General features: G+C 42.8%; 1 protein-coding gene across 7 annotated transcripts in view; it reads right to left on the reverse strand.

Moving 5' to 3' along the window:
* The window catches only part of YIPF7 (Yip1 domain family member 7), a 44,966-nt gene extending 30,613 nt beyond the window's left edge, over positions 1–14,353 (reverse strand). Inside the window, exons 1-6 of one of the 7 annotated variants that reach the window (XM_072928129.1) lie at positions 13,741–14,347; positions 12,240–12,356; positions 11,454–11,620; positions 5,078–5,223; positions 3,392–3,506; positions 393–574 (exon numbers count right to left, since the gene is read on the reverse strand). In XM_072928129.1, the coding sequence (XP_072784230.1) occupies positions 393–574; positions 3,392–3,506; positions 5,078–5,223; positions 11,454–11,620; positions 12,240–12,355 (726 nt within the window). In that variant the 5' untranslated portion in view covers position 12,356; positions 13,741–14,347. Of the gene's footprint in view, positions 1–392; positions 575–3,391; positions 3,507–5,077; positions 5,224–11,453; positions 11,621–12,113; positions 12,202–12,239; positions 12,357–13,740 lie in introns of all 7 variants that reach the window. The other 6 variants (XM_072928131.1, XM_072928128.1, XM_072928130.1 and 3 more) reach the window with 6 other exon arrangements.
* Positions 14,354–14,681: the final 328 nt, after the last annotated feature.

A 14,681-nucleotide genomic window follows, 5' to 3' on the forward strand; every position in this document is an offset into this window, starting at 1 on the left:
CATAAAGATGGGAGGCCTGATGTTATGAACAAAAAATAAGCAAGAGAACCACCTATATAAACCCAAAGTTCAGCAATTGCTTTTAAAATTGATGCTGAATTTGGCCACTGTTGCCTCTGCAAAACAAAAATCACAACTGAGCTGTCTGCAAAAATCAGAAGCCCTCTCAGTTCAAGTGCAAAGCAGTGTAATCAAAGACTCATATCAAAATTAACATACACCAGCCCTCTCAAACACAGTCCAGTTTTGTCTGTTTCCACCTATGTGTACAACCAAAATGGTGTTACAGTTTCAGAAGCCAAAATTTACTATGTGACCAATGTTTTGCACAACACCAGCCACCTGACTTACTGTCCTTCTCAGGACTCCTATTGCCATAGACTGGTACTCACTGGAGCGAGAAGACAACTGCAGAAGAGGACAGGATGACCATGGGCAGCAGGCAGTAGCCCAGGACACTCGCGACGCAGCCGTGCGAGACTCCCGAGACGCTCATCAGGTTCAGCAGGGCGTGCATGGCAAGGCACCCGATGGCGCTCATCCCATACACGTAGCCAAAATGAACTTTTCCTGCCTAGAATATATATGAGGAAGCATAAGATGACAGAAGTGAGCAGTGATCACAAAGTGCTAGCAGAAGACAGATTTAGGTCGAAGTTTGTTACTTGTTGTTGTTGACAATCCCTCTCTGCTTCATCTGCATCAGCTCAGTTGTGAACCACAGATGATACTTCTGGTGATTTTTGCCTAAAAATAATTCCAAGGTGCAATTGACAAAACGTGCTTGTTGTTAACTTAAAGTTACAAGGCTGATCCTCAGTCTTACCTTCACTGGGCTCTGAACACAACTGGGATTGGTTGAGAGACTTAGGAAAGTTTAACTGGCAAAAAAAGATGAAATTATGGAAAAAACATTTTAGTCATTAAAAATCAGTTTAGGCTCAGGAAACATCTTTTCAATAAGTGTATATGGGGCTGTGAAAAAGTGTCCTAAGTAATATGATGATCCAGGTTACCTGATATGCTTCACATTTTATTATAAACATTCAGCTATAAGCAGGTCTGCAAAAAATTGGGAAAATTTTTCTTAAACTATGGTGGTTTTCAGGGCAAATGTGACTGTCTTTTCCCTTGACTACCATGAAAAAGACACATTTCTGTGCTTAGACCAATACAACATGTTCATTTCAACATAAAACTCAGCAGTAACTGTCAGCTTATGTTCTTTTTTTGTTCTAACAAATGAAAAAAAACCCAGATTTTTTTCCTTCTAGGTTTTATTCTTTGTTTGAATTTATTGCCTATGAAAGGTACTAGCCTGGCAACGTGGAGCTTGATGTTTTCTGATTTATACACAAAGCTAGTAAAACAGGCAACTGTGGCCACAGCACCACTAGCTCCTTCATCTCCTGCCATAATTTTGAAGGATCCCTCCAGGCATAAGGGCATTGCTCACTCCCCAAAATAAACCTCCACAAAAGAATGTTAAATATGTTTTTGTCTCTCTTCAAGCTTCTTACAAACTAAATGCTGAAAGTTGGCAATGCAATACTGTCATTTTCACATCTTTACATCAGAAAAACCTTAATAAATCAGAAATCTGTTTTTTTCTTGGAACTTTGTATCCTAATGATAGAATGCACCTGTGAAGGAGAAAGTTCAGACCTGGAACTTAACCATTAACTCAGAACCATGGAGTAAACTTCTCCAATGCATCTCACTATGCATCACCTTCCTGACATGTAATAAGGTATATGTACATACATAAAACACAAGTGTGTTTGTTCGTACACACACATACACACAATCTATATGTTGCACAGACATACACACACATACACACAATCTATATGTTGCACAGACTATATATTATATATATATATATATATATATATATATATATATATAAAATATGATAAACCACATAAGACTCAAAACAGATGGTCTCAGTTTCCCAGTAATGCTGTGGCTTGTGGTTGGATTCTGATGTGATGGATTAGGTGGAAACATTGTTGAAGCTTTTATTATGCTTTGTGATACTTGCTAGTTTATCTCCCATGATGGCTAAGGAGGATTGAGAAAACATCTGACTTTATTTATCCATACATTTTAATGAAATCTGGAGGAAATCAACTTTGAGGACCCTTCTTTGCCCTCTCTTCCTGTATTGATCACTGTATGCCAGCAGTATTGGAGCTGGACAGACATAAAGCAATGGTATAGAGAAGGCCTAGTGATGACACATGGTGAAAGTCCTGGTGCTGCAGGTTGGTGGCAGCTCACCAGCTCTTGTTGGGAGCAGTGCATGAACATGAAAGGCAATCTGAGTTAATATGACTTGCCTTTACATTGGCACCATTATCCTGTCTGCACACTGACCTGGCTCACTGCTGAGCTCTCCTCTGCTCCCAGTCCTCAGGGTTAAGTCAGGTACAGCCAAGTTGCCTATATCCTTCCAGCATCCTGGCCTTTTCCCCATTACTATCTTCCACCATAAAGAATAATCTATTCCTGAAATCACAGCATAAGAAATCTTCCTACTTAGGTACAGACTTTTTTGCTGGCATTTGCATACTAGTGATATAAAATAATCAGGAAAAATTGCTTGTACAATGATAGCTATAGATAGTGTGGGAGAGGAACACTAGCTCAGATTATCAACTAGAATTTCAGTCATTCAGGATATATATATATACACAATATATCACATTGTGAATATATTCACAATATATCATATATATATTTTCACAATGGTTTGGGGTAACCTTTGCTATACACCAACCAAATAAATTTCTGATTTAAAGCAGATGCATCAGCTACAAGCTATATTTTAGACTGTTTGTTTCAGTGTATATAACTGTTCTACACAACAGTATTTATTTATTAGCTTAGTTTAAGATCTAAAAATTCCTGAGCCAGAGATGAAGTGAGCACTAGCACCAGCAGCAAGCTGAGATCTCCAGTTGGTGAAATGCTGGATTTGTGGGGCAAGGATATGAGAGAAGAAAAAAATAAGGCAGCTGAACATGTTGGTTCCAATTTTATTCTTATTTAACATATGTAAATATACTGACTCACATACATGGGAATACTCCCAGTCCACAGTGATGTAAGCAAAACTAGAATCAGGCTTGATTAGTCCGACAGGCTTTGATGAATGAGCTAAATTTGTCCTGCAGAAGGAGCAAGGTTAGCAGAAAGTCAGACTTTGTGTTCTTGCTTGCATCTGCTTGAAGTGGGTGCTACTACCTTTGCCTGAAGTGGATGGGGACGTCTGATTCCATACAAATGACAGTGTGAAATGCAAAGCAGCTGAGACTTCGGCTTCTGATAAATTTTGGGCTGCCATTTTTTCTCTATCTGCAATGGAGCTGCCCTGTTTTACGCTAACCTGAGAAAGAACAAATCTGCTGCCAGGCTAGCGGCCCTTTTCTCTTTTTCTCTGAAAGGACTGCTACCCTTTGAAGAATATCTTTGCATAATTTTCCATAGTTAAAAAGCTGAAACTAAAGAAAATGTATACCTTATTTTTAGAAACAAGCTCTCAACCAAATCATGTTCCTAGTGCTATCAGAAGATACTTGTTTAAGTACAGAAGGATATCATAGTTTTCACAGCTGAAGAGACACGTTAGTATTCAAATATATCTGAGATAAAATGGTAGCCTGAATTTCTAAGATAAACCCAAAGGCTTGCTTCTGGGAAGTTATGGAACAAAACATTGGATTGTGTCACAGGTGTTCTGCTGCCCTAAAACTGGAGCATTGAAAATACTTGGTTTTCTAATGACACTTAAAATGCATAATAGCTCAGTAAAAATATGATAATTAAAGTAATTTATTTCAATAATAATAATTTCATATTCATTAAAACCGTTGGCTATTCAGAGAGAAAAGTCAACAGGAAACATTTTTTCCATTCTTTCTGTTAGCTTTCCTTTCATTTTCTTGATTATAATTAATTCAACTTTCTCTTTTTACTACCCTCATACATTTATTTCTCCAGGTGTAAAATACCCTGTCTTCTCTAGCTTTCCACCTTCTTTTCCTTTTATTCCCTTTCTTCCTGCCCCTTCCACCCTTTAAAAAGATTTTCATTTTTATAGGAACATAAATAATAATACTACTTGCCATTTATATAGCAGTTGCACATTCAAGGTACTGCACTGACATTACAAATAGAGTAAGAACTTTCAAGAATCTCCTGATTCAGCACTATTTATCACAGAGGAAATGGAGAATTAGAGCCCCTTTCCTCTCACCTCAGTTGCAGGGCAGTGAAGCCCTTCCCAGAATGGTCCCACCTTACTGCTGTCTGATGAATTGCTGTTGGCAGTCAGAGCTGTACTTCAGCAACACTGGAGAGCCCCTGTTGCCAGGGATATATAGATGAATTTGGAGTTCTGTACAACCCTGTTAAACTATCCTCCTGTAGGAAAGCTATATTCATAAAGAAGAAGGGGGTCAAATACAGGCTACTATATTTTGTTAAGCAGAAAAAACAGAACAAAGAATATAAAATAAAAAAGTACTAGCAAAATTTATAGGAAGGTATTGCAAATTTAAGGGGGTGGGCAGAAAAATACTGTTTCCATTTCTTTTTTTCCCTAATTATTCTAGTTGTATAAAGATTTTTTTTAGTCTGTTTCTACACTCTCTAAAATAACATTGAAAGAAGATAATTCCAAAAAAGTAGCAAGAGTGTTAGAAAAACTGGGCTGGCCTGCTATTCCTTTTTATTCCCTCCTTTAAAACTCATTCAGAGCCTCTCCAGATTATATCTGGCACAAATCTGTCCTTTTTTTTTTTCGTATTAAATCCCACCCCAAAAATTGTGTGATCTCCTCTTTCCACTGGAAGTAATACATCACTTTACCCGTGTCACCTTTACATTACATTTAAATTTTAAGCAGGTGCTTTCAAAGTAGGAAGAATTTTTAACACATAATCCCAGAACAACTGGCAGCAAATGACTCTTTTTTATGCTGGTACTTCATCTTCTGCAGCTTCACATTCATTATCACCTAGGCATGAGCTTGTTAGAAAATAAATCCCTGAAGATTTCTACAACATCCTACCATCAGCAATGTTGCTCCAAGGGCCAAACAGAAAACCATAGGTCCAGTGAGATCTGTCTCATTCATAATGCTGCCATCTGCAGGCTTCATTGGGTTTAGAACGGTTAATGTTTTCTGCCATATATGCTCAAAATTGATCCCAAGTTCTGCAACAAGAAATTTCAGGATTTTGTTAATTGCTTACAAGAAAACAACACTTTTACAAAAATCCATTAGATAGCTCAAAACTACATACAAACAGTTCAGTGAAAATAATATTGTAGGATGACATATTCTGTAGTAGAAACATAATGTCCCTGCTATATACTCAGTATATTTGAGAGTCAGCTTTCATTCTAAATTGGAATATTAATGTATTAAATCGAATTTTAGTCAGTGAACCAAAAAATGGCCTCAGCATTTTTGAGTTAATATTTGTTTTTCCTGTATTTAAAACCCACATATCTAATGCCACACTAGCATAGATGTTGAAAAATACATTAATTAACAATAACTGCAGAATTTAAGATAGTCTGCAACACTGAGGATAGAGATATATGCTCTAATTCTGGAAAATCTGACAAGATATGCGTCTTAAGCCTGAACAGCCAAAAGCACTTAAAAATGACATTTGTTCCTTCAAGGCAAGTTTATACTACTTTATACAGTTCTTTATAAGCTTGGGGGTTTTTTTTTTGTTTAATTGTTTTTGGGTGTTTTTTTGGGGTTTTTTGTTGTTGTTTTTTGGGGTGGGGGATGTGTGGTAAGGTAGGGACAGGCGAAGCGGAAGATTACCGGGATGTCACGGAAAGACAGACCCCTTCCCCCCTCTCTCTCCCCTGCTTATCTAGTTAACCCCAAGAGTCCCAGAAGAATGTAGCCACACCTGTTCTGGTAAAATTCCACTACCCACTATCCTCCGAGACCCCAAACCCCCCTCTGACGTAGCAAAGACCCCCAAACCTATTTAAACCCATGAGATAAGATAATAAACGCTTTCGACCGTCCACCAAATTGGTGCCAGCGTGTGTCGTTAGTCCGAGTAGCCCGGGCGAAGCCGGGCTGCCGTGCTGTCTTCTTGTAACCAGGTCGCCGTTGTCTTTTATAAAGGCAACATCTGGTGCCGAAACCCGGGACAAAATTCGCCCGGTGGACGGGTTTCACCTGGACAGAAGCAGCGGCCAGGACGGTGGAACCGTACCCAGGCGTAGGGGAGACGTCCCCGGACCCGCGAGCGTCATGAACAGCGTCGCCTGGGTCGTAAGTATGAGGCAATGGAATATCGCATTTAAGCTCAGGGACTTTTATCTTGCTATAGCAAGGCTGCCTGGGCTTGGAGCAGCCGAATGCTCAGTGGATGCCATGCATCCGGGGATATGGGAACAGTATACAGCCACGCTAGCCAGAGAGGCAAAATCCTCAGGCGAAAGCGTTACGGCACAGAGCAAGGTAAAAAAAACCCCGCGCAAAGCAATAGAAAAGCAGGAGACGCGGAGTGCAGCACATATGTGTTTATTAGTCAAACCCGAGCTCGGGGGGGGGGCAAAAGCGCAGACCGTCCCTGAGGAGAGCCCACCCGGGACCGGAGACCCGAGAAAGCTCAGCGCGACAGCCCCTTCCCCGGATCGGAGCCCGGCCCGGCCCCGCCGGGGAGCGGAGCCCAGCCCGGCACAGAGGACCGTTCCCGCCGGAGCCCGGGGCGGCGCGTTCCGGGCGCCGCGGCCCCGCTTCCGCCGGAGCGCGCTCCGAGCGCCGCGGCCCCGCTCCCGCCGCAAATCGGACCCACCCGCGGCTCCGCACCGCTTCCCCGCCGGCGTGCCGAGCGGAGCAGCGCCGAGCCCCGCCGCGGGGGCCCCCCGAGACGCCCCCGCCGCGGAAGACCCCCGGGAAACCCCCGCCGCAAAAAAGCCCCGAAAAGCCGCGGCTTGCCGACACGTCCCGCCGCCGCCGCCGGTCAGAGATCCGCGGTCAAAGGCGCAGCCGCGCGCGAGGCGCTCTTGGCGAGAGCCGGCGGGAGAGACCGGAGTCGCGGGGGCCGCGGCTCGGGGAGAATCCCCGGCCGCGCGGCCATGCGGCCGTTTTGAAAATGGCGCCGGGTGCCGCGGAGGGGGGCAGAACCCGGGCGGTCTCGGCGCGAAAACTCGGACACCGCGCGATCTCAGGAATGCGCGCGCGCGGGAGAAAGGGGCGGAGGGCGGCTCGGGGCACAGAGCCAATCAGCAGCCGCGCCAAGCGCCGCCACCATATAAGGCAAAAACCACCCCCCGCGGGGGGCGCGGCGAGCCGGGGGGGCGGGAGCGGCGCCTCCCCCGCGGGGAGGAGCGAGCCCGGGGCCGAACAAAACGGCGCGGAGCCCCGGAAGTGCGCTGGCATTTGACTTCCGCCGCGGAGCCTGGCAACAACTCTGCTGGCTCCGAAGAGCCGGCGAAAGCTGACCGGAACCCCAAAACGAAAAATACAGAACCAGCACAGTTTAAAACAAAACCGAATAGAGTTCTAAGCCGCACCGAAAAGCGGTCACAATACCCCTTGAAGCTGCAGCAGAAAAAAGCATCTCGCCAAAAAATACAGGTCCCAACCCCCGGACACACGAGGGGCGGGGGGGGGGAGGGAGCGCGCGGGGGGGGGGAGAGAGCGCGCGGACGAACCCAGCCCCCTCCCACCGCAAGTGGCGCGCGCGCCGCAGAGTCAGCAAGAGACGCCCCGATACGGGACCCCGGGGTAGCCCTGGCTATGAAAGTAGGGAGAAAGCCCCCGGGGATGTAAGGGACGTGCTGCCTCTGTGGCAGTCAGAACCCCCATGTGGTAAGACCATGAGAGCCACCGCTGCACACCACTGCTAACAACCGAACTTGACCCTCAAAACAAAACTAATGAGAAGCTATGAGTTCTGTTTGCAGGGCACGCTTGTGAACCATCCCAGTAACACACACACCCCTGCTCCAGAAAGAGATAACAGACCACCAAACTGCCAGACAACACCTGAAAATCCCACGGTGGTAAGATCCAAACATGCACAGTGTCTTTCTTCATGCAATTTTACTGTTACAAGCTTGTAGCCAAAGAAACAAGCTAGCCCAGGCCACTACCCTCATCAGCTATTTAAGTGAGTCGTGCAACAAGTAACAAAGTGCTCAAAAAAGCCACCATAATAAATACCCCATCCTTCGTGTTCCATATAGCCAGCCTGTTTAGAAGCTATTTTACTAACCCTAAATGAAACCAAATCAAACCTGACTAACCCATATTAATTTTGCTATAATATTAAACCCCCTTTTTCTACAAAATCATTGCTTTAAATACCCCCTTCAGTTACTCCACAGCCAATATCCCCCACCAGTGCAAGTGAAACACTCCCCACAGAAGACCAATAAATAAATAGTCCCATCCACATTTGAGATGTAAGTTTGCCAAAAACCCAGAGTGAATCCTTATATATTCCTTACCAAATTTAATAACTCTATCAACTTCTGTGTTCAAGTTCTAATTGTTTCTAAGGTCCTACATCACTCAGACGAAAAAATATGCCGTCTTCTCGAGGAACCTAACAGACTCCACAAAAAGAAATCATCACAAGTATAACTATCACAATGCTGCTCGGCCTGGGAGCAGCTGGCACCGCCACGGGTGTCTCAACCATCGCAACCCAGCAACACAGACTCTCCCAGCTGCAAATGACCATCGATGAGGACCTGCAGAGGATCGAAAAATCCATCTCCTATCTGGAGAAATCAGTCTCTTCACTTTCAGAAGTAGTTTTACAAAATAGGCGGGGACTGGACCTTTTGTTTATGCAGCAGGGGAGATTGTGTGCAGCGTTAAAGGAAAAATGCTGCTTTTATGCAGATCATACAGGAGTCGTTAAAGACTCCATAGCAAAACTCCGAGACAGACTGGCTCAGAGAAAGAGAGACAGGGAGACCCAGCAGAGCTGGTTTGAATCCTAGTTCAATCAATCACCTTGGCTCACCACTTTAATTTCTGCCCTAGTAAGTCCACTGGCAATACTGCTTTTGGCTATTACCATAAGACCATGCCTGCTGAACAAACTAGTCTCGTTTGTTCAAGCCCGTCTGGAAAGGGCAAACATTCTGTTCGTAGGCCACCAACAAATGCTATAAACCAAAAAACTGCAAACACAGTCAGTAGCTAAAGCCTTCAGCACCTGCCTTAAAAAATCTACCCTGATCTACTAAACCACCCTTTCCTTAACAAGTTACAAGTCTGTACCTCACTCCAATGTCTCTATTTACAACTACCTCATTTTGTATATGATAAGGAGGGGGGAGATGTGGTAAGGTAGGGACAGGCGAAGCGGAAGATTACCGGGATGTCACGGAAAGACAGACCCCTTCCCCCCTCTCTCTCCCCTGCTTATCTAGTTAACCCCAAGAGTCCCAGAAGAATGTAGCCACACCTGTTCTGGTAAAATTCCACTACCCACTATCCTCCGAGACCCCAAACCCCCCTCTGACGTAGCAAAGACCCCCAAACCTATTTAAACCCATGAGATAAGATAATAAACGCTTTCGACCGTCCACCAAATTGGTGCCAGCGTGTGTCGTTAGTCCGAGTAGCCCGGGCGAAGCCGGGCTGCCGTGCTGTCTTCTTGTAACCAGGTCGCCGTTGTCTTTTATAAAGGCAACAGGGATGTTTGCATTTAAAAAGTAATTAGTGGGACCCCTTGAAAAAGAACAAAATTCTGTGCCATTAAAGGTCATGGGAATCCTGCCATTAACTTGTATCTTCTGGAGAAACATTTCAGCTTGCACAAGTAATCATCTTCCCTGAGATTCTCCAGTAAGGGCAAAATCAGGTTCAGATTTGCTGCCAGAATGGCTGAGACTGACAATGTGTTAGATCTATTGGGAAAGCCAAGTCTTTACCTCGTTCCACCTCTCCATCATCTTGAGCTCAGTCAAAACATTGTATATATAAAGCTATTCTGCATTAAAATGTGTGGTTTTGCTCAGATTTATGTGGTACACAGATAGGAATATCTCTGAAGTCTTGCAAATCACAAGCAGTTGTATTACAACATCCTTTTCCCAGGGTGAGCCACACAGGGAGATAAATGGTCGGAGGTCTTAGAGGTAGAGATCTGGCAGTTACCTACATGAAACAGAATGATCTTGCTAGTTTTAAGGCAGTAGTCCCTTTTGAGTAGTAAAAACTCCAGCTGCCTTCCAGTATGCCAAACTAACAGGCTGAATATGCTTGTTTTCTATTATGCTAAAACATAATTACATTACAGACAAATTCTCCATTTATTTTAAATATAGCACAAGTATTTTGCTAGTAACAAAATCAGCCACTAGTATTAGAATGGTTAATCATCATGAAGAACGACATTGCTCATATAGTTAAATGATCAACTAATTGAAACTGAAAGCAGCTTTCTCAATTCCTTTCCCATTGAAACAAGTGACTTAGCATCTGCAAACTACTAAATCTATTACTAGATATGCAAAAGAAAGATGATTACCCATCTTCATTAGTTATAGATTTTCCAATATGTACGGAGGAAAAACGCAGGAGTGGAAACAATTTTGGAAACGTGAATGCAAAACTATTGTTCTGCTGCTATCTAGTGGTGGTACAGTAGATCTGCTCTAGGCCACAGGCTGGATGAATCCATGGCGAATTTGAAGAAGAAAACGCAGGTTTGGCTGCCAGGAGCTTTGGCTGAAGCTCTCACGGCGAGGCTTGCCAGCTCTGCTGCAGTGTCTCTAGCGAGTTCCATTAGCTGGCAGAGAAAAGTTAGAGGCACCCCCAGGAATCCTGCATGTTGTCTGTGGGATTAGTTTCGTTATAGATACATATTACAATATTGGCTTTGTGCAAATATTAAAATGGATTTCATATGTGTAATGTTAAAGTAACTTTGTTATAAAGTTTATGTTTCTGTTGTTAATTAAGCTTATACATAGTAATGAAATAGCTGATATAAGTATACTTGTGTTAAAATACCTGCTTAGATGAGATAACATCCAATGAACATATGAAGAAAACACCTGCTACAGACAGGCCAACAATCAGCACTCACCATGTGAAGACTGTGAACAGAGCCAAAACTAAAGAAAATGATTTTTAAAAAAAAGACTAAAAGCACAACCAAAGAATCACATGCTCTAAAAAGGCAAATCCAAAGAGGAGATACGTGAAACAATTCTTAGAACATTTAAACTAGTTTGCATAAGAGTCTATGAATATACAACAGGCCGATGTAAGGGAAAAGGTATTTTTGGGGTATCCCCGAAGATAACAGTGTGCTCTTGGCTGAGTGCCCAGATGCACCCGGCCGTAATACCTTTGCTCTATGGTCCTTGTCTCCTATTGTCCTTTATTAAACATTTTCATTTTCACAAGAGAGTGAACGTGTTTTTCACAGTTTTACCTTCTAGCAAAGGGGGTTCCTCATCAAATCCATCAACATAACCAAGCTGAGAAGGAGTGTCAGGACTGTACGCTGGCTGCAAAATCTGACCCGAGTAGCTCTGAGAGGACGGAAGCATGTCTGATGGGACAAAAGCTGCGCCTGCAGGCTGCTTTTCTGCCTGGCTCCTGGGACAAGAAACAAAGCACAGCCAAACCCATAACTACAGAGAGAAACATCTTGGAGCTACTCACCACGTTCCACCTGCTTTTCATCAATTTTCAGTTTGGGGAACCTGGAATTTTTCTGAGCACGATCCTCGCTGTGGGTAATGAGAGCTGAGCTGCCGACAGTGCCTTTGCAGGCCCCTCTGCAAGCGGGCAGAGCTCCTTGCCAGCCTGCCGAGCCCTGCAGCCCACCACGGCCACTGTCACACCCAGGCACTTGTGGCTTTTCTGCCCAGCAGCCTGGCGGCACTCCTCAGATATGTCCATACTGCTAATGAAAGAGGCACACCTTTAGGTTTTTTTCTTTGAATCTCAGAATTTCCTGCAATACACACTCTAAATTTCCCATTAGTAACATAAAGCTCAGTTACTCCTGTCAGGTAAACAACCTGTAACACCTAGACTAATAAAAGTAGCACAAAATCAAATCCTTTAAAAAGAAAAAATCACTTACAAGCATTCTCCCTTTCAGAAAGTGTAGATAATGTCTTGAACATCTTTCCTGCTCCTGCAAGCCCCAAAGGCAGCCCCAGAACCACCATCTGTTGAAGAGGGAAGCTGATGCAACACCCACACTTACTTTCTGCTTTCACAGAAGTTTTTGCCTGAGCCATAGCTGTTGCAACCTTCTTCCTGGTCCTCTATGGTATAATTAGACTGGTAAAAGTCGACGTGAAACTGCTCGAAACTTGACATTCTGATTGGAAAAATGTTTGCAAATATCAATAAATAGCCTTTACAACAAGTCAAAACCTACATTTTAAACTGCCCTAAACTTAAATTAAAATAGCAAATTGTAAAGCCCTAAACTCAAGAGATTTTTTCTGTAGAAGCTCATGATAATTTGGAAGTGACAAAAAAAAGACCATTTACTTTGTTTAGCTGTAACAAGAGAAATTAATCTGCTTTTTCTGGAAATTACAATATATTAATTTAAAAGTGGTATACCAGACTTCCTATCTTGATACCATTCCAAAAATAATGCATATTATATATATATATATATATATATATATATATATATATATACCATGTTTATATACCATGTTTTTTAAAACATTTCATTACTTCATTTTCCTACTTTCAATAAAAAAAAAAATCTTGACCATATCTCAATGTTTAAAAACTAAAGTTTTAGGAAGTACTTTGGATTTCAAAAACAATTAATAGCTATTTATGTTTTGCAATACTATATATCAGTCTCATAAAACAATAGAAAAAAAATGAGATTTGTTTACAAAATCTGTGATTTCTGTTCAATGATACAGCTGACACATCAGTGGTAACAGAGAAACATTCTCACTGGCCAGCAACATGACTGGTAAAAGACAGCATACTGTATGATTGAATTGGATCAATGAGTCGATGATTCCTTGGTGAAAAGGTATGCTAAAATATATCTTTCCTTCCTACTGCATGTTTCACCACATGGCTAGCACTTAGGCAGTTAAACTCTTAAAACCCACCGAGAAGTTACATAACCTGACTGATAACCATAACCATATCCAACTTAGATTTGCATGTGAGATATTCATCTCTCTTAACATTTCCCTTTTTTTTCACTTTTGTCCTCATTTCCAACTTTCCAAATGCCATTGGCAAAATATGCTTTGGACCTCGCAGTTATTCTTAGAGTTATCTCAATATTTATCAAGCACACTCTGCTTATGGGAAAGATCTTTGCAAATCTCTGTAAGATAAAAGTGATAAAGATTACTATTTCATCAGGGACCTTAAAATGCTGCATGTTAGAATTTCTGATTTTTTTTCCCATTATCAGTCTAATCTTTGGGGATCTATTTCCTTATTTTGCCTAGAGTTCAAAGCAGAAATTACTGTGATATTATTTTCCTAACTGCTGATCAATTGTGCAGGTTTTCCAAATAATTTTTACATTTTAAATATCCATCTTTATTTGGCAACCCTACCTCAATAGTTCAATTCCAGTAAGTATTTAATGTCCTTTGCTGTCACTATACAGAATGAAATAATTACTTAATCAGTTATGGTTAACTCTGTATAACAGAGTTCAAAAAAGATAAATTTACTTTCCAAAAGAATTTGGAGTTAAGATTACTTACGTTTTAAGGTATTTAGTGAAAACTCCAGTCTGTTGAATTTACATGTTGGAGAAGACCTAAAATATCCTCTTGCTTCAACAGGGATGAGCTTAGTGCTATTTATAAGATTCTAAATTTGATATTTGAACAGATGCACATGAAGGAAAAAAAACCTCACAACCTGTCAATATCAGGGCCAGCATTTAACAAGAGCTAACAACAATGGGCAGAGCAGGGTAGGAACCTTCAAGGAAAAATGAACAAAATGAACAAATACTGTTCCATATATTTCAACTCAAGAATCTAGATTCCCTCTTAATTATTTATGATCTTGGTGGAGCCCTCATTAGCAGAGCTGCTGGGCATTAAAAAGTGTAATAGTACCTGCTAAAGTAGTGGGGTGAATACACTTATGTGAGGGTGTTTCCAGCAGCCAGAGACCAAGAATGGCTGTGGGATGCTCCCGGGCAACCCCACGGCAGAGGGCAGGAGGGAGGGAGGCTGAATGCCCTGCTGGACCAAGTCCCTCTGCTGGTCCAGTGCCAGGGTCCTGTGCCAGGCACATCCCCCTGCCCCACTGTTCCGTGTTCTCCAGGCACATCCCCCTGCCCCACTGCTCCTTGTTCTCCAGGCACATCCCCCTGCCCCCCTGCTCCTTGTTCTCCAGGCACATCCCCCTGCCCCACTGCTCCTTGTTCTCCAGCACATCCCCCTGCCCCACTGCTCCTTGTTCTCCAGCACATCCCCCTGCCCCATTCAGGAGCTCTCTCTGCTTTCAAAGCTGCCTCTTGAAGTGCAGTACCCACCATGCCAGGATCAGCACAAGGAACCTCTGTTCCATAGTCCTGGCTACTAGGAAACAGCAGCGCAGGATGGATTTTAAAATAGATATTAAGCTTCAAGGATGACTTTTCAATTTACACCTGCTTTTGTTTGACATACTTGACTAGCCACAACAAAGG

Source organism: Taeniopygia guttata, chromosome 4, assembly GCF_048771995.1.
Source record: "Taeniopygia guttata chromosome 4, bTaeGut7.mat, whole genome shotgun sequence".
Taxonomy (NCBI): Eukaryota; Metazoa; Chordata; class Aves; order Passeriformes; family Estrildidae; genus Taeniopygia; species Taeniopygia guttata.